At 37.7% G+C, this 23,097-nt stretch overlaps 5 protein-coding genes, 1 long non-coding RNA gene and 1 other non-coding gene across 8 annotated transcripts; 3 read left to right on the top strand and 4 right to left on the bottom strand.

Annotated features, from left to right (window-relative positions):
* Positions 1 to 1,857: 1,857 nt before the first annotated feature.
* On the top strand, positions 1,858 to 7,423 carry vermilion (Tryptophan 2,3-dioxygenase vermilion). Of its 2 annotated transcripts, XM_065489033.1 has the most exons (10): positions 1,858 to 2,062; positions 2,115 to 2,250; positions 3,325 to 3,500; positions 3,566 to 3,633; positions 3,950 to 4,015; positions 5,177 to 5,314; positions 5,381 to 5,602; positions 6,512 to 6,761; positions 6,960 to 7,053; positions 7,107 to 7,423. In XM_065489033.1, the coding sequence occupies exons 2-10, from the start codon at positions 2,225 to 2,227 to the stop codon at positions 7,249 to 7,251; spliced, it is 1,185 nt and encodes a 394-aa protein (XP_065345105.1). In that variant the 5' UTR covers positions 1,858 to 2,062; positions 2,115 to 2,224; the 3' UTR covers positions 7,252 to 7,423. The 2 variants fall into 2 exon arrangements, with proteins under 2 accessions (XP_065345105.1, XP_065345104.1); XM_065489032.1 differs by having other exon boundaries at positions 1,858 to 2,250.
* On the bottom strand, positions 7,333 to 9,481 carry LOC135942753 (cathepsin O-like). Its single transcript, XM_065489034.1, has 6 exons — positions 9,124 to 9,481; positions 8,825 to 9,069; positions 8,475 to 8,762; positions 8,364 to 8,411; positions 7,796 to 8,064; positions 7,333 to 7,732 (listed from the first exon to the last, which is right to left on the bottom strand). Exons 1-6 carry the CDS (start codon positions 9,310 to 9,312, stop codon positions 7,695 to 7,697), a joined length of 1,077 nt encoding a protein of 358 aa, XP_065345106.1. The 5' UTR covers positions 9,313 to 9,481; the 3' UTR covers positions 7,333 to 7,694.
* A 780-nt stretch (positions 9,482 to 10,261) lies between these two features.
* e(r) (enhancer of rudimentary) lies at positions 10,262 to 11,022 on the bottom strand. The gene is given in 3 exon segments (XM_065488556.1): positions 10,262 to 10,412; positions 10,539 to 10,747; positions 10,865 to 11,022. Coding segments are annotated over 3 exon segments (363 nt in total). The 5' UTR covers positions 10,868 to 11,022.
* A 93-nt stretch (positions 11,023 to 11,115) lies between these two features.
* On the top strand, positions 11,116 to 13,425 carry Nurf-38 (Inorganic pyrophosphatase Nurf-38). The gene is made up of 7 exons (XM_065488749.1): positions 11,116 to 11,344; positions 12,096 to 12,211; positions 12,270 to 12,476; positions 12,534 to 12,660; positions 12,870 to 13,083; positions 13,146 to 13,255; positions 13,315 to 13,425. The coding sequence occupies exons 1-7, from the start codon at positions 11,134 to 11,136 to the stop codon at positions 13,344 to 13,346; spliced, it is 1,017 nt and encodes a 338-aa protein (XP_065344821.1). The 5' UTR covers positions 11,116 to 11,133; the 3' UTR covers positions 13,347 to 13,425.
* Positions 13,426 to 13,836: 411 nt separating this feature from the next.
* LOC135942574 (sepiapterin reductase-like) lies at positions 13,837 to 17,712 on the bottom strand. Its single transcript, XM_065488750.1, has 4 exons — positions 17,456 to 17,712; positions 16,220 to 16,356; positions 14,273 to 14,921; positions 13,837 to 14,218 (listed from the first exon to the last, which is right to left on the bottom strand). Exons 3-4 carry the CDS (start codon positions 14,804 to 14,806, stop codon positions 13,979 to 13,981), a joined length of 774 nt encoding a protein of 257 aa, XP_065344822.1. The 5' UTR covers positions 14,807 to 14,921; positions 16,220 to 16,356; positions 17,456 to 17,712; the 3' UTR covers positions 13,837 to 13,978.
* Positions 17,713 to 18,173: 461 nt separating this feature from the next.
* Positions 18,174 to 18,245, bottom strand: TRNAP-AGG (transfer RNA proline (anticodon AGG)). Its single transcript has one exon. It is a non-coding gene; the product is annotated as a tRNA-Pro (tRNA).
* Positions 18,246 to 18,352: 107 nt separating this feature from the next.
* Positions 18,353 to 19,907, top strand: LOC135944094 (uncharacterized). The gene is made up of 3 exons (XR_010575274.1): positions 18,353 to 18,682; positions 19,037 to 19,572; positions 19,691 to 19,907. It is a non-coding gene; the product is annotated as an uncharacterized LOC135944094 (long non-coding RNA).
* Positions 19,908 to 23,097: the final 3,190 nt, after the last annotated feature.

Consider the following 23,097-nt stretch of genomic DNA (forward strand, 5'->3'; position numbering starts at 1 on the left):
TGAAAATTTAAAGACAAAGTAGGAAAGCTGCTGAGCAAATTACACTTGTTATTGCAACCACAAGATCCTGCTACATTTTTGCAGGATATTCGTCACTGAAAAGAGTGTCTTCTTTATAAAGTGTCTGCATATTGTGTAACTGTAATTATTGGCGCTAATAATGAAATATCCTGTGGATCCACAGCAGCGCACCAAAGGGGTAAAATTCATTCGGAAATTCTACTCGAAACAAATACAAATTTTATTTTAATTTGATAAAGTATGAGGGCCGTATACTTTACGACCTCGCAGTCGCAACATCGATGAGCCTCCAAATACTTAAAAACAGTCGGCCTTGATCTTCAAGAATTAAGTAGGAGCAAAAGTCAAAAGTTAAATCACGTCAACCACCCGAATCCTAATTTTGATTCTAGCTATTTTATTTGAGAAATTGGGGGAGGTCCAGAGCAATTCATTTTTTTTAATTATATCAGGCTACCTAGAAGCATAGATGGCAAAAGGTGGTTAGTTGAGCACCTCGAAATTCTCGAATAGCTGGGAATTGCTGGTTTCCGCATCTTCCCAGCTGTTTTTAGGGACTAAGTCTAGCGTTTCAATCCATGACCTTGTTGCGGGGAAAACCACATTGGGCCCAAGTTCCTCTGCGGCCGCTCGGGCCCCATGTTATCCGCTCGGCGGTGTTATTGGGATTTACGGCGAGTAAATAACCCATGGATTCACGGGATGTGCTGAGCAAAGGTTAAAAAATAATTTGCAATTTTGCAAAAAAAAAACAATAAATTGATAAAACACAACGCGTGAATTATTTATGCGATCATATAATGCAAATTATAATTTCCGAGTTTTTTCATATTACAAATAAATTTGTAAGTATCAAAATTCGAATTTGCTCGCATTATTTACTATTATGGAGAATACATTCTCATGCAACACAATGTGTATGTCATACCAATATGAGAAATTCTAACATCTAGGAAATTTTTTCTGAACATATCCAGCAAGAACTGGAATAATAATAAATTTTAACATTAATACCAGCACCTAAACTAGTACGGACTATTTAGGGTGATTGCGAAACGCAATTAAAAAGAATATGATAATCGAATTTACGCACTTAATGCCTTTCTCGGCCTTGTTGCGTCCGGTTTTATGTTTTTATATCTAAAATATCCTTGAAAATCTAGTGTAGATTCTAAAAATAAATTATATTCAGGACAAAAGAGAAACCTCAGTACAGCAAAAAAATTAAATGAATGAAAATGTTTCGCATAATATTCCTCATTTCGCTAAAAATAAATGTCAACAAACAACCCGTCCTCATTTCACATTTAATGTCATGGCGAGTACAGCTATTTTTGTACAATTTATAGTTTCCCTGAAAAACGCACGCCTTCAGTCCTATTCTGAATCAAATCTGCATGATGGCTCGTTGCTGTGAATAGCAAGTAAGGGACAATAAACCGCACGGTCGGTAAAACAGCTCGGCCGACTGTGTGCGGTTTTCGTCTTGCGTACCCAGACACCTGGACCACGACATATAGCGAGCCCCTTAGACGTGACGAGATGCTTTACATAGTTAGGTAAACCTGTTAACTAATGAAGTCGGTTGATCCTCTCATTCACCTCCTTTTTTGTCACTGCAGCAGGAGAAATTTCATATAAAAAAAACATATGATCACCACTAGGTCTGAGTTATTTTTGTCGTCGTCGGCTGAACTTAAATTAATATTAATGCAACTTTGTATAGAGTGAAAGCTCTTATGTCTACAGATGCTGTGTGTGTAGTTCTGAACTTTGATAGCTCTGAAATATTCCACATCGCTTTCTGGATAAAGCGAGCCAATGGAGCTAAGAAATTGTTTTCCGGCTTCTCTATTGCGGAGCGCAGTTTATCTATGCAGCTTGGATCAAATGTCACCTAAACAGAGGAAGCCGCGCGCTCGTCGCTCTCTAGTCCCACATTTTCTCCGATTGGATGTTTTCTGCGAATCAATTTTATCTTAGCCCGATTAACGACTCAGATATTGCAAAATTCCCGATTTCGAGCGATCGATCGCAGCGGGTAAAATCTTTTGCTCTTTATTGCGCCTCGATTTCGCTTTTGCACGTGATAGTCCGACCCACTGCCCCTCCTCTGAGGACACCATCCAGAAGCTGAAAGACGAGCCTTTTGGTCTTTGGCCAGTTGGTCACGTCTACCACAAGGGTAAACACGTCCGATATCATGAGTGGCTGCCCCGTAACTAATGGGTAAGTGCATTTATTTTTTCGATAAATCGTATATACATATACGATCGTTTTTTTATACCCATATTCTTTTGCATTATAAATATATTAATTGAAAATTTCATTTTTAAAAGAAAAATGAAATTTAAATCACTGGCAATTCTCTGTTGCTGCTTCTCTAGATTTGTTTTGGGAATAATTAAATTTAACCATTCTAATTTTTGTAGATAACTTGATTTTAAGAGAGAACTTTGAAGCTTAATCTATTTAATTTTAATTTTTTTATTTAATAATTAATTACTTGTCAATTGAGACGAGACAGCAGGACATAATTTATTTCATCAAATCTGGTTGAAACTTCTGAGAAGCTGGTTGGATCCATGATCTTATAATTTAATTGATATTAAGTTTGTTCTTCAAATTTTTAAATTAAAAAATAAAATCGTGTTGAATTGAAATTCCGGACATGACGCAAATGACCTCTTTATGATAATTCATTGAATGCTATGTGGGTAAATTATCTGATTCATGAATGGTATTATGAGGCTGAACGTTCGCATTCGTCTTGAGCCCGTCCGTTTTTTATTGCGAGATGTGCCACAACAACTAATTCCAACATCCAACAGGTTTTAGCAATATAGCTTTTTATAACCAATCAAAAGCATTTTAATTCAAATTATTGACTCCTTTTGGACTCTGACTTCCCTAAATTTGTTGCTGCTTGAGCGGATTTCTATGTTGATAATTACTTGCAACGCAACCAACTTATTACTATAATGCTGGCAGGGTGACGATGCCGCTTTCTTTGAGGAGATGAATCTGATAAAATAAGTTATATAAATATATCATTTGCGTCACTGCTGACAGTTTGAAAATAAAGTAGATCTCGCCTTAGAAAATACATTTCTTCCTCTTTGTTTGGTGCCGTTGAACCACGTTCATTCAGCTTTTTCCATTGATCATTTAACATTAAAGTAGTTATATAGTGGTCGATTTTCATAACCTTGCTTTTGAATTCTGTACAGGAACTTTCACTAAAAACATTCTTTAAACATTCACACACATTTTTTTCTGTATTGCTCCAAATAAAATTCCCAGATTTGGAAACCACGATGGATCCGCCCCGACACCGCTGTCCGAGTCAGTCACCGGGGGAGGAATGCTCTACGGGAAATATCTGCAACTGGAAAAAATCGTGAGCGCGCAGCGTTTGCTGAGCGATGAAGCCGGTCGATTGGTGCACGACGAGCATCTTTTCATCGTCACCCATCAAGGTTTTTATGACGCTCTCAACATCATGTAATATCACTTTATTTATAACCAAAATTGTTGATTTCAGCATACGAACTGTGGTTCAAGCAAATCATTTTCGAGTTGGACTCGATTCGCGCCCTTTTCAACAACGAGGTGAATACATTAGTTCGTTGGTTTATAAACCTTCATTTTCGATCAGGGCATGGGGCCAGTTGATAACCTTTGAAACATCTAGAATGTCATTTTTGCAATTCTAAAGTGGCTTGCACAATATGTTCAATGATTATTCTGCTAACCCCGCGGGTCATAAAAATCAGATTACAAGATAATCAATCGAGAAGCCAAGTTCAAATATTGCAACTTCTTTGTCCGTGTTATTGTAAATATTCAAGAAATTAATCAATTGACAGCAAATGTTTTCATTTTTACGTCATTTATTGATAAAGGACTTTCATTTTTACAAATACAGGATCTTGCAGAAACCCAAACTTTGGAATTGCTGAAGAGGCTCAACAGGATTGTTCTCATTTTAAAGGTGAGTTTTTTAATTGGAAAATAAAATAATTGCGTTATAAGACAAGTTTGCCACTATCCACAGAAACATTATATTAATTTCTCCCTTTCACGCTATTTAAACATCAGCATTTAAACATCATTTTGACGTGATTACGAATTTGGTTTTGATGACGACAATGTGGGAAATATTCAATTTGATTTGCGTAAATGCATCTGTCATAGGAAGTGAGCTGGTGGAAAAAATAAATTTTAAAATAAAATACGTACCCATGTTAAACAATTTCTGAGCTATGTGCGTAACTCAAGGAAGCTTACAATTCTAGGTAAAATAGCTATTTTAAGGCTTCGCGATTTGAGTCACGCACGCATAAATATCACTTTCCACGCAGACCTAGAGAAAATGAAACGGCGGGTTGGCTTCAATAAGTTATTTTTCAGGGCAGCAGTGACAAGAAAAGGAAGTGTCAATTTTCATTTCATCCAGCTTACTGACTCGTGTGGTTTAGGAGACGTTTTACAAACAAAACCCCCTCGAGTATGCGTTTTGACAAGACAAATTAAAAGGAATATAAGAGCACGACGCTAAAAAGCATAGTAACATTATGATTGATTATTGACTGAGCAAATAAATACCGTATTCATTAAAGTGGTGATTAACGCGCGAGTGAGATCGAATGACTCGCATGGTGACCGAAGGTCTGGTCGCAAAAGCGGTCAACCACAATTTTTTTCTCGTCAAGTAAGAGTGGCTGATGAAATATTTGGGGGCATTGTATTAAATTTCCTGTCATCTGCAATGCAAGACAAGTCAAGGAAAGAGGGATTTCGGGTTTATTTTTTTGCTTCTTGATTCAAACTTTGGAACACGTGTCTTACTATGAGATTCTTCTCTATATTTTGAAAAAGCCTACATTTTCCAGAAAACCGGTATGGCCAATTATTTGCCAGGTTCAAAGAAAAAACTCTATCCGGCATACCCTGCAAACTAAGACATAACGAATTTCAAAGAATTTTTTCGTGTATAAATTTTAAAAATTTGGATTGGTTTTTTCGAGGAAAGGTATTTTGAAGGGAAAAATTAAAAAAGGTAGAAGATGGCCGGAAAGTCGACTAAAATATGTGTCTTGAAAATCTGGATAGAGCTTTTGTCGTACACTATAAAAAAATTATCGGATTTCAGCTCCTGGTCGACCAAGTAATGATCTTAGAAACCATGACGCCCCTGGACTTCATGGATTTTCGAAGTTTCTTGTCCCCTGCCTCTGGTTTCCAGAGTCTCCAGTTCCGGCTGATTGAGAACAAGCTCGGTATCAAGCCGGTAGAATTTGAAATTTAAATAAAGCAATCTCGAGACTTATTTACAAACTTTTACTCCTTTTACTAGGGCAACCGCGTGAAATACAACAAGAGTTACTCCAGCGTGTTTGGAGACGACCCTGAGGCGCTGGCGTCATTGATTCGCTCCGAGTCGGAACCGACCCTGGCGGAGTTGGTGGAAAAATGGCTGGCAAGGACGCCTGGACTCGAAAAGGAAGGGTTCGATTTTTGGGGAAAGTTCCAACAAGTCGTGGATGACATGCTGCAAGAGCAAAAGGAAAAGGCGGACGTACGTTCAATTATAATTATTACTTTATGCAAAACGAGATAATTATTCCGCGGTAATTATCAGGTAGTTGGAATTGGAAAAATTAATTGAGAATTATTTTCTTCATCTTAACCTCAATTTTCATGCTTAGAAAGAAGCGGCATTTAAATAAGGGCAATTTGAATTGCATGAAAATTTCCTCATCTAACAATCATTGAATGCAAAAGCTGCACACCGATAATTTACGGCCGTCAGATTGGTTTTCTTTTGATTTTTTGTATGTATTAAATATAGCTTTTCAGGATGGTTTGACGCGCGACTCGTGATAAAAAGGAACAAGTTTACTGTAACATTGTTGCATAAATAATCGCAAAGTGGTATATAATTAATTTTAATTACACTTTTCCCAAGACGAGTGAAACATTTTCACTTGCCATACAAGTAATTGTTAATAATTTATTGGATGAGTCGAGATGGATGCCAGTTTGAATTTTGCTTGTCATCCCCTATCTACGTACATGCAAATTAATTCACGGAATGGATGCTTAATGAAGGTTTCGTAATTTTTTTATGCGTAGCACATATTTTTAGTGAAAAAAGCTTGAAAAGCAACAATGCATTTTTGTCAAATTTTACGCCGAAAAGTTCATAGTGTGCGCCACAAATGACAGAGTATGAAAAATTCAATCTAATATTACAAATCCAATTATTTTATTACACTAGTGGTCCTAAAATGATTATCTAGATTTTTTATCCTCCAACATTAATCATTTACTATTGTCTATTTTCATTTCAAGTGCTCCAGATAATTGCGCGAAATTGCAAGAAACCCCACATAAAAATGGTTTTGAATAAAGTATTAATATAAAATAAGTTTTTGTAAGAACGCCATAATGGCAAAAAAAAGGTTAAAAATCGATTAATTTTCAGGCTTACAAGGAGAGCACTGCAAAAACGTTCGCACTGAACAATTACGCCAAGCGGAAAGCCATTTATGACTCTATTTTCGACCTGTCAGTTCACGACGCCCTCATCAAGCGCGGAGAGAGACGTTTTTCGCATAAGGCTCTGCAGGGTTCAATCATGATCACTTTCTACAGGGACGAGCCAAGATTTTCCCAGCCTCACCAACTGCTCATGCTCCTCATGGACATCGACTCGCTTATCACCAAATGGAGATGTAAGATTTAATAATTGATTGTATAAGAGGGATCAAGACGTGGTCATGTAAAAAAATTAATTTTAGTCCGATCAGTCTAGAAGGTTAAATTTAATTTCTGTTGCTAAGCGTGATAAATAAATGTTATCTAGAGAAAAATTAGATAATTAGACATCTCGTCCTAGTCGTTTTGTCAAAGGTTAATCGATGAATTTATAGACAACCACGTGATGATGGTGCAGCGAATGATTGGCTCACAAAACATGGGGACCGGAGGCTCCTCTGGCTATCAATACTTACGAGCTACTTTGGGGTAAGTACCTTTCAATCTAAATATTAAAATTATTTCGAATTTTAATTTTCCAGGGACCAATACAAGGTATTCTTGGACCTGTTCAACCTGTCGACTTTCTTGATACCCCGCGACAAAATCCCACCCTTGACACCTGCAATGAAGACCAAGTTGAGAGGAAGACGCGGCGTGGAGGAAGAAACGGAGAACGGAAATTGATCGTTATTGTCTTTTTGATTACTTAAACTGTACCATTTAATTTTTGTCACGGTTGCTAGGGCTTTGAACAAAGTAGAATGATTATTAGAAAAACATTTTTTATTTTAGAGGTAACAAATTTTTTGTAACGTGTTTGTGAAAATAAATCTAACATATAGCATTACAAGATCAATCTTTCTATTTTCTTATAAAAGCAGTGAAAAAAATGAGTACAGCATCAGCGTTACAGAAATCGGCAGTGTAAAGGGAAATCCTGCACTTCGCGAAGAAAAAAAAGCAGTCATATAGAGAGAGTGCAACAGTTTTTTGTACATAAGAGAGAATCGCATTAATTCTAAATAGCTAGCGGGATGGGGAACTCTTTAAAATCACCACCAATGGAATGTAGAAATATATAGACTTGGAACATTTGTTAAAAATGGCACTTACAAAAGGCTCCGAAATCACACAACATTCACAGCAGACACTTCGTTGGCCAAGCCTGTTAAGAAAAAATAAATACTGTTCAGTAATAGAAGTCACCAATCTATAATTCGATCCTCACCACATATGTTATCTCCAATGGCAATGTAGAGATATCCTTTGTCCCCAAAATCAGAGCCCCACGAGTTGCGGATTATGTAGAAGGGAATGGCTGCAGTTCGGTCGTACCCGACAATCTGGACGGCGTGGTTGAGGCTGAACGGGTTGCCATCGCAGTTGAACTGGATCACGCCTCCTAAGTAGTTTTGCCAGTTTATGGCGTTCACAGCGACGGCCACAGGCCCGTGGGTGGCCACCACTCTCATCAACTCTTGCTCCTCACCCACATAGCTGCAATCAATAAAGAAATATTAGCAAAATATCGGGCAGAGCAAGTTTTTATTTGATTTTTAGATTTAAGCAGTTTAAATTAAGTTTTAATTTAGTTTCAACAACAGGAAAATAATTTGGACCTTGAAGATTGTTAGTATTAGAAGGTAAAACTTTAAAACTTTTGAAAGAGAAACACATTTTTAAATTTTACAGGATATTAAAAAATTATTTCTAGAAACTTTTGTGAAAGAACTTGTGGGAAAATTGATTGAAAAGTGGAGAGAAAACATAGATAACAATAGGAAAAATGCACTTACTTATTGCACGTAAAATTTGAAGTGATTCTGGTTCCAACTGTGTTTACACTGCGAAAAATGCGAGTAAGAAGTAAGAATAACACCTGTTAGATGAAAATTCAGGAATTTTACTTGTCGGTCACTTTGCATTTGCCAGTCATGCCAGTGAAGGGGTACTGATTCTCAGTTACGAGAGCCACCTTTGAGGCATTCATCCACTCTAGAAAACGGCATGTATCACCGCCAGCACAGCCTATGTTGCCATTTGTTGCACAATCCACCCCTTGTTGCACACTCAGCATCACCGATTTTCCTTTTTGCATGGCCTGCATCGCCTCGATCGTTTCAATAGTGCTGAAGGCCCAGCAAGCACCACAGGTTTTCTGATTTTTAATTGGAGTTAAGATTCCCTTCTTCCTCCTGCGAAGGATGAAAGGTAAATTATTTCAAATTTAAATCAATAAGACATTATTTATTATTACCAATCAACCACCATGGGTAGAGTGTTGTCGAAAATCACAGCCCTTTTTTCCCTATTGGAATGCTGGTGCTTTTGAATTAATTGCTCCCGATGTTCCTTCTTCATAAATTTGACTGACAGATCTGGATTTAGGTATGTCTGTATGAACTCCTCCTGGGACAAATCCGAAAATTTGGTCGCCCCGTACCGTGCTGCAAGAGGGTGGTCACTTGAGGAATTCAGGTCCTTTGACCGACTCAATGAGTTCTGAAAAGGTTTGTTTGAGAAAAAATTATTTTTAATTAACAGTAGGTTGTTTACCAGATAGTAGCCAAACTTTCTTTGAAATTCAGGCGAATCCTTGGCATAGGAGCGGTTGCGGGCTGCCAGATACGAAATAAAAGACTGCTGCAGGTTGTTTGCTGGAGGTGCAATCTTAATGGGGATGCCCAGAAAGCAGAGGGAGAAAATTGCGACGTACGTCAAAGCTGTTTTCCAAGTGATCGCCATCGAGATGTCTTTCGTTTCACGGTATTCACGTGATGCTCAAGACATTTCACCTCCTTTTCCGGTGTCAAACTTTGGTGCAAACGTGATTGTTGGTCTTGGGACTCGGCTCGCCACAGTGTCAGTCAGTCACAGTCACATGACAAGCCGTCCTAGCTCCCGCTTGCTATTTTTTATTTTTCCTGCCACAAGTATGTAGTGCAAGCTGGTGGAAGCAGACCCGCACTACGCGCCTTCAAAACAAACAGTGCTGCCAACCAAATTGTAAGCACGAGATTTGCTAGTGTTTTCACTTCTATAAATTCGCCGATTTTTGTCAACTTGAAATACCCAATTCAACCTTTATTGCTGGATTTTTTCTAATTTATGTGTCATTAGACAAAGAGTACAACATTTAATCTGAGGATTATACATATTAAAGAATTCACATTAATTCAAGTGAACGCCTTATCTAGCTTTATTGCCATCATTATTCATCTCTTCAATGATAGAAAGTACATCAATTATTCGCAATCAGTAAATTAAATGTGTTTCAAACAACATTAATTCCCAGACTCCAGATTTATACGGCCTTTACATCGAAAAAGATGCCGTAAACTCACCAAAATAGCAGCATACCGAGGTTACAAAGATTTAAAGCGGAAAGCAACTTAAACGTAGTTTCAAGAATGTATAGGGAGAAATGTAATGACTATGTGACAAGATTCTGCAGCCAGACATCCACTTCTAGAATTTAAGCATCATAAAAATTTACAATCTTGGCGAATTCTTCCTTCCAATTTTACTATCAATCATAATTATTATTATTATTATGGTTAATTGAAAATAAATCAGTGCTTTGAGTGATTAGGTACATATTCACTCTTTTGGAACTAAAACATAAAAGCAAATCCACATTTTTAGATATTGCACAACATCATGATGTGCAATGCAAACAAGAGCCACCATAAAATCATTTTTTTGCAGAAACACTCGTTTGGAGGGTGAACCACTGAGTCATAGAGTTTTAAGCCCTGGAGGCCTGGTTCCTCAACAAGATGTAGATTTTTTCTTTGATCCAATCTTTGTTGTATGGGGCGTATGTAAAAGACTGCTTCTGGTATCTGCAATAGATAAGTCTGAGTTAATGGCATTTTTAAAAACAAACAAGACAAGTCAAAAAAATAATTTAGAGGAAAATATCAGCTAAAATCGTTTCTAATATTGTAATGGGATTATTATGAACATACACAAGACAGGAAAGGTCAGCTAACTCGTCGATGAAGCCAAACAACTGTGAGATGTCATAGGTGATGCTGGGCGTGTTTGGATTCATCTTCTTCAAATGCTCCTCGTAGATTTTGCAAACACCCTCCATGCACTCGTTGACACTTTCATAGTCCGAATATGTTCGGGTCTCTGGTTTGTGAGTCGGCTGCACGAGCAGGATTGTGTGTGACTGGAGAAAAATAGAAAATTAAGTTATAAAATTCAAAGAGCCTCCCATAACAAAACATAATTATGTATATACAACTTTTATTTACAAAAAATGGTTTTCTGTTCGAAATTTACGCACCATTTTGACAGCAGAATGGTGAAGACGGATTCCTGATTCACCAAGTTCTCGGAAAAACCTTTTGTAACCGTCAAATATCAAAATTCGACAGCAGGGCTCGCGGGAGGTGTCAAAGTTCTAGAGCAAAATGCACAACTTTATCAACTTGCCGGAACTCTCTCTGCGCAAGACGCCATATTACATCAGCTGCGCGCGCGAAATTTTGTATCTTTCGCAATTTTCAGCCAGTCAGGGGCCTGAAAAGAGCCACGCCTCCTATTTCAAGCCCGATGTGGCCGGTGCTGACGCTCTCTTTTGTCTACCGCACAGCAAGGGTCAAGGCAGCTTTTTCCACGCTTTCCTCCAAAAGAATTAGCGGCTCTTTAATTTCCAAGACACCCAATTGTCCCTCGAGAATATTCACTAGTAACATGGCCAGCCAGCCGTTCACAGCAGTCGAGCGAGGAGCGCCCAATTCATTCGACTACCGTATTTATTTCCGTAAGTGCAAATAATTTTTTATGTGTCTTTTTGTGTACATATCTTAAAAACGTGCTTAATTCTGTATCAAGGACACTCGATTGGAGACAATGTTTGACAAAACGAAAGATAAGGAGTTCATTTCGCTTAGCTTTAGGAAATCCATAAATATTTCTAATTTAATTCATGATAATTTAATTTCAAAGGGGATGACTAAATAAAACATATGGTTTCTAGGTTGCAGATTTTTTTCGCTTAAATATAACTACCTTTTAAGTCTTTTCATTGTAAATTTTTAATGTGCGAAGATAACAAACGTGTACGTCTAGATTGATCTTGATTAAAGGAATTCCTTTATTAAGTCGGAAATGAATATTACAACTGTCATGATATCGAACTGTATTGCACAAATCCCCAGAGGCCGCTGAAATTTCCCGCAGCACTTTTATATCATCCACTTAAACTGATTGATATTGATTTCCTTCATTGCACTTGTGCAAGTTAGATACATCCACACCTAAAATGTAAATTTTAATCACGGTTGGTCACTGCACTCGCAACACCATTATTTTTTTTTTAAATGTTAAATTCCAACTATTCACTCTGTATGTGAGCACGCAGAGAGTGCAGAGTGTAAAATACATTTAGTCAGTCTCTAGCAGCCAAACAGAGAATTATTATCATTCCTTTCCCTACCCGTGCGGCCACCCCGCAACAACTACATTTAAAAAAAAAAAACTACAAGCTCTAAATCAAGATTGATTGCTTCCAGGTGATGCAAATGGACCCATCTCGCCAATGCATGACATTCCCCTGTATGCTGATGAAGCCAATAAAATTTACAACATGGTCGTTGAAGTGCCCAGATGGACCAATGCAAAGATGGAAGTAGGAAATTTCCATCAAAGCAAAAATCTACAGCCGAGCTAAATATTTAATTTTGCAGATTAGCCTGAAGGAAGTTTTGAACCCCATCAAGCAGGACATCAAGAAGGAGAAGCTGAGATTTGTGGCCAACTGCTTCCCTCACAAGGGCTACATCTGGAACTACGGGGCACTCCCGCAGACCTGGGAGAACCCTGAGGTGCTGGACGCGTCAACCGGCTGCAAGGGCGACAACGACCCCATTGACGTGATGGAAATTGGTCAAAGGGTAACCCACACAGGCCCTTGAATGATGATCTGACTTCTTACCTCTGGCAAATCGCAGATCGCCAAAAGGGGGGAGGTGCTGCAGGTCAAAGTGGTGGGCTGCATTGGGCTCATCGACGAGGGCGAAACTGACTGGAAACTTGTTGCCATTGATGTGAATGATCCCCTGGCTGAGCAGCTGAAAGGTTAATTTTATTCCTGCCTTTGTTGTTCATCTAAATAAATTTATTTTAAATTTTTAGCCCTAAAATTGTAACAGATTTTTTATTTTGATTTTCAGCAGTACAGTAATTTTAATATTTAAATTTTATTTCTCTTCATTTCCAAATAGACATGAAAGTTTGCCTATCCATTGTCCTTTAATTTTAGATTTTTACTGTCCTAAATTTTCCAGATATTGCTGATGTTGAGAGGCTCTGCCCGGGCTTGCTGAAAGCCACTGTTGAATGGTACCGCATCTACAAGATCCCTGATGGCAAGCCAGAAAACAAATTTGCCTTCAACGGTGAGGCAAAGAACCGTGAATTCGCCACTCACGTCATTGAAGACGTCCACAAATTCTGGCAGTCACTGCATAGCAAGGAGGCGGACGCTGGCGGAATTTCGCTGTATGTTTAATTAATATGCTAATTAATGTTGAGAAGCTAATTAAAAATTTAATTTCAAACAGCTCAAACACTACCGTGGAAAGCAGCACATTCAAGATGGACCTGGTGGCTGCTGAAAAGGTTATCAACGACAGTCCACCCCTGGGAGAGCCTCAGCCCATTGATCCAATTGGTAATTATTTCAGTTTTGTTATTGCATAGGATATTTTTTCAACTCAGTCCTATTTACAGTTGACAAGAGTCATTACATCCGGCTGAAGTAAATCATTACTTTCTATGGATGAAACGAAATTCAACTGAATTGTTTTTGCGCACGTTGAAATAAAGAAAAGTCGCACATTATTTGCTCGTTCGAAATAAGTTTTAATTCTACATCATTTTTTGAAATCAATCCACGTGTGGGAGTCTGAATATTTGCTTGCTGATAAATTTTTTCTGGCGCCTAATGTTCACAAATCTGCACCGTAAGAAATATCTTCCTGGAGGGAAAATTTCAGATCGTTTTGCGCACACTCATCAACATTTATTTGTATTGTCGAAATTAATGTTAGATGATGTGTACAATTAAAAAATATTATTTTGAATTCATTTGACTTGACTGTAAATATTAGATGTACATATTTAGATTTATTAAAAATTTTAACTCTGTTTTGTTAGAAAATTTTAAAATTTTTAAAGGTCAAAATTTCGAGGGAAAAAATTGGTAAAATTGGTGATTTTGAGGTTGGAGGCTGTAAGAAATAAAAAATGTGGTTACAGTAGTAGAGGCACCACCTGCATAGTTATGAAGCTAAATGCTAAATAATGTATGCTTGATTAAATATCTTTATTCATTGAATAATATACAAGTATAGTCTTTAAATTTAACGTACTGTAAATAATGTTTGGAACGTAATTAAAAGTCAAACACATCAACGTGGTCGCCGGACTTGAACTTGCCACTTTCAAGAAGCTGCATCAACTTTTCAACCGTTTTCTCAGTTGTCAAATACTGGCCATTTGATCGCAAATCCTCGAAAGGCTTCCGCAGCTCATGGCATTGGAGGCCTGCAAGGATCTCGTCAGCCATGTCTGTCAGCACCGGTCCTGGAGAATAGTTGAGAACAGTAACAGTCGGCTCTTCCAGGGCAAGCACCTGCAGAGAGAGATTAAATTAAAACCAGATTTAGGTGGAAATGTGTTAAATTACTTTCAAAAACATTTCTCGGGTCGCTTTTCCGGTGCAGTACATGGAAAATCCCTGGAATGGCTTGATGCCGCAGAGCGATGTGATGTTGACCACTAGCCTCTTGTACGCGTCAGACTCAGGGAATGCTTGTAGGAACAAGGTGTTCAGCAGGATCATCGATCCGACGTTGAGATTGAAGTACTTATTGATTTCGTCTAGGTCGTCAAAATCTTTGGCTGTGCGCTGCAAGTTTCCGAGAGAGCCGGCGTTGTGTACGACGACTGCTCTTTCATACTCCTCAGGATTTGCGGCTGCTGCGGAGAGGAAGTCCTTAAGAGTTTGCTCATCAGGCGACTCAAGATTCACAGAGAGAGTTTCGACCAGCACGTTCGGGCAGCACAGACTTTTAGTTTCCTCCAAACCAGATTTTGACCTGGCTAACAGCACAAATTTGGATCCAGGCGCCACTTTGTTGGAAAACTCGACTGCGATGGTGCGGCCGATGCCCTTGCTGGCGCCAGACACAATGACGAAACTCTTCTTATTCCACTCCATTTTGCTCCAGCTGGTCGGCTTTCAGCAACTCAACTAATTCTCCAGGATTCAAAGGCTGTTCAGGAGCTACTCGGCGCACGACCTCACTCACTTCAATTGGCTGCTCCAAGTCAATCTATAAACGAGGAGTAAGGACAAATATAAATCCTTTCTACCGTTATTTGAGTTTATTTTAAGCTCTTGCGCTAAATCGTTCCAAATAAAACCACACATATATTTAATTCAAACGAGCGACTGTGTGAAGTGTGAATGAATATCTCATCTGAAGGAAAATACACGCGAACAAGAACATATTTCAAACAAGATGACAAGGAGGTCACTTGCGATATGTTTGAACAAGGTGCGATAAAAGTTGATTTGCTACGTTGAATGCAGCATGTTTGCAATGAATTACGATAATTTCGAGATATATTTTCAGTATCGTCCACCATGTTTTCGTTTCATCCCATAATAAACTTGTGAGTAACTTTTATTTCAATTGCCAATTTTTAAAAATTTCTTTAGAGCAATTCTTGACTGATTGTACGATAAATTTATATTTTTAATTACGTGTTGAGGAACAATATTTAAGTTTTAATGGATGTCATTGTAGAGGGAAAAAATTCCAGTTCTTATTAACAGAACGGATCGGTTATGAAAGATATATTGAGACTTAAAATTCAATTGGCTGAATAATGAAGCGTAAAAGATACGCTCGTGAGAGGCCATAATGAAGACACAGTCACGGTTGAAAGACTATGTTTGACGGCGAATTGAAATCATCAAAGTTATGTTGCTCTTAAAGTACAGCAATATCAATTATTAAATAAATTGTCACGCACTCTATTAACATGATAGCCTTGGGCGTGTCAGTCAACTTGTCACGTGATTTTTTTAGATACGGTGCGCACTAAGAATGACACTCTTACTAACAAAAAAAATGCGCAAAGAATAATTTCAATAATAATTCTGGAGTTTAAATTAATTTCTTTGAAAAACTCAATCTCTCCAAAATTTTAGCGTTATAAATAAAAATAATAAATCTCTTAAATTCTATCTGTAAAAAACCTTGATAATCATCAGAGCATTTAAGCAGCGCATATTTTAGGTGAAAAAATGGATCATCATTTTCTTGCACAGAAAGTTTGATTTCATTTCAGTTTCTTAGCACTAAAATTAAACGGTAGAAATGGCGTGACACCAGCAAAACCTGTTTATTACATTAATTAAGTAGGCGGTTTTGTTAAATCTTGTTTCTCAGTGATTCAAGCATTTCTTATGTAACAAATTTCCAACATCTTCATAAATATAAGAATAAAAAAATAAAATAAATGATAAGAAAAATGACGCAATGGCTAAAATAAAATAAATACTAATATGCGCACTGACAAATTGCATAACACTTTAAAAAAAACAACAAAAATATTGACTTACATCAGGGGTGATGGTACTGCTCGTTATATCGCTGCTCTCAGAGAGGAATCTCCTCATGTAAGAGTCACGTGTGGTAGCCAAGCTTTGAATCAAGTCCTTCTTGCCCCTCTGCTGCTGCAGCTTTGACAGCTTTTTTTCTGAAAGCACGAGGGAGAGGAGATACTAAATAGTGTGTCCCTAAGAGTTACAAAACATCTATAGAGGACACACATACCCATACCCCACCGAGAAAGAGCAGCAAAAAAAAGGACGAAAAAAAACCAAGGCCGAATGGAGAAATTTATAGTTAGAGGAGGGAGTGGAGTGATTTTGACTTAAACTAATTAGGTTATTACAGGGTGCGTACTGCGTGCGTCATTTTGCAATGTTTAGTGATTTCGCCATCCAGTCAATTCTGCGAGTTTTCGACTCAGCTATAAAAGCATAAAAAATACTTATACAGACACAGACACAGACGATGGACTAATTCACACACAAGTCCACGCGTGTTACCGGTTAAATAAAATATTACTGATTTTTTACACAAACATCTACGAGAAACGAGAAAATCCAGTGCAATGGATCTTTGAGTCACTGTGTAATTGGTAATTTAAGATAACTATTCAAGGTGCTAAACAAACAAATTGAGTACACTCGGAAAACATATATTATTATTATGATCGACGGATCAATATTTTGTTTCGGGCGATCATGCAGTTACTGCTTGTCACTTTATGCCATTGTTCACAAATTTTTTAAATAGACTGTAATTGATATACGTAGAACAATAAACAACTATACTATGTTACTACTCCTTATTGAATTTTAGCTTAAAATCTCACACGATTAGGTATAAGTTAAATTTTAAAAGACACCTCTTTATACAAAACCAACATATCTACACGTTTATTTTTAAAATGGAAAAATGAAAACAATAATTATATTATTAGTAATTTTAAATTCTAAATTTGTTACATATTGTTAAAGAATAATGTTATTTTTTAATTTGGTGAAAGGAAAACCTATTGGGGAAAAGGAGAAACAGGATAAAAATTTGTTTTGAGACTTTTTCCATGAAAATGCACAAAATGCATACATACATATTTATTAAGAGTGCACCAAGGGTCCTATATAATACAAATTAATTCACACTTTGTACACCAATAAGCCATGTATCATACGCACAATTTTTACGGCGAGAAGGTGATCAATAATTTATTTTTCATGATTTTACTGTTATCAGAGTTATTTTCTTACCCAAACTAGCGAGGTACTCCTTTGAGTCGGGCAAAGGCTGGTGCACTGCTTTCAGATCAGCGAAGTTATCCTCGAACGATTGGTTGAATTCGTTAGGAATCGTATCAGCGTCTCGGTCACAAGAGCCCCAGGCAGCCATTACGAAATGCATCACAAAAAATATGCTCCGCTGATTGTCAGCAGAGCCTGGCCAAGACCCCAAACCTATAGTTCAGGATATAATGAACCTTTTTTTACTATCTTTTTTCCGCTGTCTGCCTTTGCCCTGCCACTGCCACAAACTCAAAACTCAAAGAGGGAGGTAAACAATGGTGGGCGTTTCCTTTTCAGTGGCAATGCTTACAGTACAAGTCGTTGGAGTGTGCCACTGATCGATTTTTAAAAGGAATATTCAAAAGCATTGCACAATTTTCTTCTAAAATTCTAAATAAAAATTTGATTTTATGATAATTATCTCTTACAGTTTACAAAACAATCACTCAATAATATTTTATCTAACGACGCTGAACCTAATTCTATACACATAAACAATTCGACACTAATCACTTCTTCTTGGTATTCTTGGTAGAATCATTGACAAATTTATTGATTTTTGAGTGTAAGAACCATAAGAACCCAATGTATTTTCGGTATTTTCAATGTTTGTATTTTTAGAAATAAAAAACATTATCTTCGTGGCAACTGCCATCTCAAAGTGAAAAAAAGTAAAAAAGAAACTGGGCTCGGCCGGGATTTGAACCCGGGACCTCTCGCACCCTAAGCGAGAATCATACCCCTAGACCACCGAGCCGCGATGAAAGTACGCTGACGTTATTGATACTTTAAACAGGATTTCTTTTGCTGGAGGGGTAGAGGTAAATTTTGAGATGATGCTTTCTTTAGTTTTGTTGTATAGAGATGTTTTTGGCCAAAATCGCTATCAAGTTTATTACACTAAAAAAAACTAGATTTTTTGGCCGATTTTTTGGTACCAATGAAACCCAAATGTTCGGAGCCGAAGTGGCCTAAATCGGCCGCCGAAAGTAGGGCACGCCCCCCAGTTGTGAATGACGTCACAAACGGCGCGCCCCCTATGTGAGGCGTGTGCGACAGAGGAGTAGTGAAGTGTTGTGAACCTACGGCCGACTGGGTTTCGGTTACCTGTGCACCTGTACCTGAACGTATTGGTTCCCCACCTGCGGATGATCGACCTTTGAGACCTGGAGCAGCGGCTAGTGGGTGCAAGAGGTGCGTTTTTATGGTTTTTATGGAATTGCTTAGATCACGCTTGGCGAACACGTTTTTTAACTGCGAGCCGGGACGCGCTTTTCAATCGTAAATCAAAATTTTATGTTTTGAAACTGAAATTCGTGTTGATCCGTTGCAATCTGGAATTCCAAACAGGCTCATGACTGTTTCCTGTACTGAAATCTGCTAGGCTAAAGTCGAAATAAAAAACGTAAAGTGTTTTGGCTTGTAATTTTTGAAAGTTTGTTTACGTACATGCATACATTATGTACATTTATATATGATACACGTTCACATTTTAGTAAAGTAGAATTAATTAATCTATCGATTTTACATAAGTGTTCTGATTTTCAGCACGCTCGCTGCAGTGTAATCGACGTCCTGTCGACATGGCTGACCGGACACACAAGTCCTTTGAGCCCCTATCTGGGCCGCCGTGGCGTGGCATCCGAAGGGCGGCTACCTGGTGTCCGCGGCCGGCAGCGAGCTGTACCTGGTGCGGTCTGAGACTGAACATTGGTGGTTGCTGCCAACGACAGCGGCCGAGCATCTGCTGTTGTGGTCGCCGAGCAGCCGATGCCTGCTGGCCGCATCCTCCTTCTTCCACTTGTGGAACGTGACCACCTGGACGGCCGAGCGGTGGACAGTTGCGCGAGGCTCCTCGATGGCAGCCGCCTTCAGCCCTGACTGCTGCCTGATGCTGTTTTTGGCGATGAGGCCGCGCGGCCTTTACCGTCTAGTTACGGAAGGAGACATGCTTTTCTTGTCAAGCGAACCCGTGTGACCACCTTGGCCTGGGTCGGGACCGTCCTAGCCGCTTTTCTGCACGGCGCAGTGCTGCGGTTCATGTTCACAGAACCAGAACTGATACCCAACTCGACAAGACCTTAGTAAGTTGTTCACAATTCAGAAAATATTTTTTAAAAAAAAGATGTATTATTTTAGTGCAGAAACCGATTTTTATTTCATAGATTAATTTTAATCCCCTGCTATCAATTTGTGTTTCAGTTTTTGCTTTGTAATTAACGGCAAGGATGGCATCTATCAACTTCTTCCCAGGCGCCAAGGGCGCCTCCTTGTTGGTGATCATTTGGTCTTCACGCATCCCCTTTCACCGCAGAAGAAGTCATCAGCAAAGCCAACAGATTCTGAGAGAGACTGAAATGTGATTTTTTACATGCCATGTCACACTCTCACTAAAAGAAAGACTCATTGTGAAACTCTACACAGATGGAATTTTATTAGAAAGAGTTCTGGGTTTCCTTTGGATGGCAGTGTTTTTTAGTCTTTGTATGGTTGGGCCAGACGCTGTCGATTTCCTCCTCGGCTGGCTTTGTCGCTTCCACGGAGGCCTTTTGGGCACCAGAAAATTGTGCATTGCCGCCCAACCGACAAGAGAGAGAAAGCCACGCTGCCCAAGGTGGCGCCCAGCCAGAAGACTACGAAGAACTACGCGAACGTGTGTCCCAGACAGCCCATCTAGAGTCCCGTGGCCAGCGGGGAAAAAACGGGTCTCTGTCATTCAGAATATTAAGAATATCTCGAGTTATTATCCTCTTAGTCCTTGAGTTAAAGAGGGTTGAAAAATTTATATTTCAGTTCATGCAGTGCGAGGGAAATGAAGCAAGACTAAGATTCAGAATCTGCACATCTCTCTGAGTTAAGAGTCACTTGTCAACACTTCCAGGTACAGAACCTGGATTATATTTTTAATATATAATCAAAGACTATATGGTTATTTGATTATCTTTTTTTAATAGGAAAAAACTGTATTTTCATAATTATAATATAAATCATATTTTCTGCAGGGATATCCACTTGGTGTTTCCAAATTTGCACAGCGTTTCCTTTTGTTTTGAATCTCCGTAAAAGACAAATTTACATTATTCATTAATTAAGTTGCTCTTCTGATCCGCAATAAAAAATTACTTTGAATCTAAATAAAATCTGTATAAATGGGTTAATGAAGGTATTAAAAATATTGTTTTATTTGCTACTGAATAGGGAGGAAATCAAATTAACCAGCTAATTAAGCATATATTTAGCTTTGAGTCAAAAAGACTCAGGGTTCGCCAATTTTGCATTACGCGAAAATGCATCACTGTTTTTTTTCTGCGCAAAAAAAACAGCTGTAAAGAAACACCAGATTTCCGCTGCTTTTTGCCAAATTTACCCCGAAAAGGTCACATTTCACGCCAAAACGTCAGATATTTTGGGAAATTACGATTACTAATAAAATTGTCAGTCTTCTGTTGAAAATTGGCTTTTATACTGATTTTCTGAAAATCTTTTTGGGTTATTCATCATGAGAATCAGACCTTCAGTAAAAAATAATGCATGCCTGCGCATGTTTCGGAAAAATGCGCAAAATTAGAGAAAAATTGCAAAAAAATGTTTTCTACAAACGCAGTGGATTTTTCAGTAATTTGCGGGTTTTTGAAAACCCTGGAAAGACTATCAGACCAGGTAGATCACCTTATCACATTATTTTCAAAGTTATTGGAATTCTATTCGTTGATGCGTAATTGCTTATTTATCTAATAATTACCATTTATCAATCAATAAAATTTTATTGAACACAAATCGTGTACAATAATTACCATTTATAAACTAAACGGAAAAAAGCACCTTCAGAAATTAAAATTATCTATAGAAAATATTAAAATTTGGAGAAAAATGCGAAACATATACGCAAAATTGATGTAAAAAAACACAAAAAACAGTTTTTAGCGATGCAGTAGGATTTTTCCGAAAAAAATGCAGGTTTTAGCGAACCCCGATACAACACCGAAATTTAATATCCAAAAAATAAAAATCTAATGTTTTGAATATTCCGTAAAAATGCATGTAATACGCGAAATTCCGGAAAAACCCCGCAAATTTGAGGAAAAACTGCAAAAAAATATTTTGTTGGTTTTGCCGTAAAGAGCCCTGAATAAACCCACTGCTTCGCAAAAAACTGCGGGGTTTTTCCGGAATTTCGCGTATTACATGCATTTTTACGGAATATTCAAAACATTAGATTTTTATTTTTTGGATATTAAATTTCGGTGTTGTATCGGGGTTCGCTAAAACCTGCATTTTTTTCGGAAAAATCCTACTGCATCGCTAAAAACTGTTTTTTGTGTTTTTTTACATCAATTTTGCGTATATGTTTCGCATTTTTCTCCAAATTTTAATATTTTCTATAGATAATTTTAATTTCTGAAGGTGCTTTTTTCCGTTTAGTTTATAAATGGTAATTATTGTACACGATTTGTGTTCAATAAAATTTTATTGATTGATAAATGGTAATTATTAGATAAATAAGCAATTACGCATCAACGAATAGAATTCCAATAACTTTGAAAATAATGTGATAAGGTGATCTACCTGGTCTGATAGTCTTTCCAGGGTTTTCAAAAACCCGCAAATTACTGAAAAATCCACTGCGTTTGTAGAAAACATTTTTTTGCAATTTTTCTCTAATTTTGCGCATTTTTCCGAAACATGCGCAGGCATGCATTATTTTTTACTGAAGGTCTGATTCTCATGATGAATAACCCAAAAAGATTTTCAGAAAATCAGTATAAAAGCCAATTTTCAACAGAAGACTGACAATTTTATTAGTAATCGTAATTTCCCAAAATATCTGACGTTTTGGCGTGAAATGTGACCTTTTCGGGGTAAATTTGGCAAAAAGCAGCGGAAATCTGGTGTTTCTTTACAGCTGTTTTTTTTGCGCAGAAAAAAAACAGTGATGCATTTTCGCGTAATGCAAAATTGGCGAACCCTGAGTCTTTTTGACTCAAAGCTAAATATATGCTTAATTAGCTGGTTAATTTGATTTCCTCCCTATTCAGTAGCAAATAAAACAATATTTTTAATACCTTCATTAACCCATTTATACAGATTTTATTTAGATTCAAAGTAATTTTTTATTGCGGATCAGAAGAGCAACTTAATTAATGAATAATGTAAATTTGTCTTTTACGGAGATTCAAAACAAAAGGAAACGCTGTGCAAATTTGGAAACACCAAGTGGATATCCCTGCAGAAAATATGATTTATATTATAATTATGAAAATACAGTTTTTTCCTATTAAAAAAAGATAATCAAATAACCATATAGTCTTTGATTATATATTAAAAATATAATCCAGGTTCTGTACCTGGAAGTGTTGACAAGTGACTCTTAACTCAGAGAGATGTGCAGATTCTGAATCTTAGTCTTGCTTCATTTCCCTCGCACTGCATGAACTGAAATATAAATTTTTCAACCCTCTTTAACTCAAGGACTAAGAGGATAATAACTCGAGATATTCTTAATATTCTGAATGACAGAGACCCGTTTTTTCCCCGCTGGCCACGGGACTCTAGATGGGCTGTCTGGGACACACGTTCGCGTAGTTCTTCGTAGTCTTCTGGCTGGGCGC

Source organism: Cloeon dipterum, chromosome 4, assembly GCF_949628265.1.
Source record: "Cloeon dipterum chromosome 4, ieCloDipt1.1, whole genome shotgun sequence".
Lineage (NCBI taxonomy): Eukaryota > Metazoa > Arthropoda > Insecta > Ephemeroptera > Baetidae > Cloeon > Cloeon dipterum.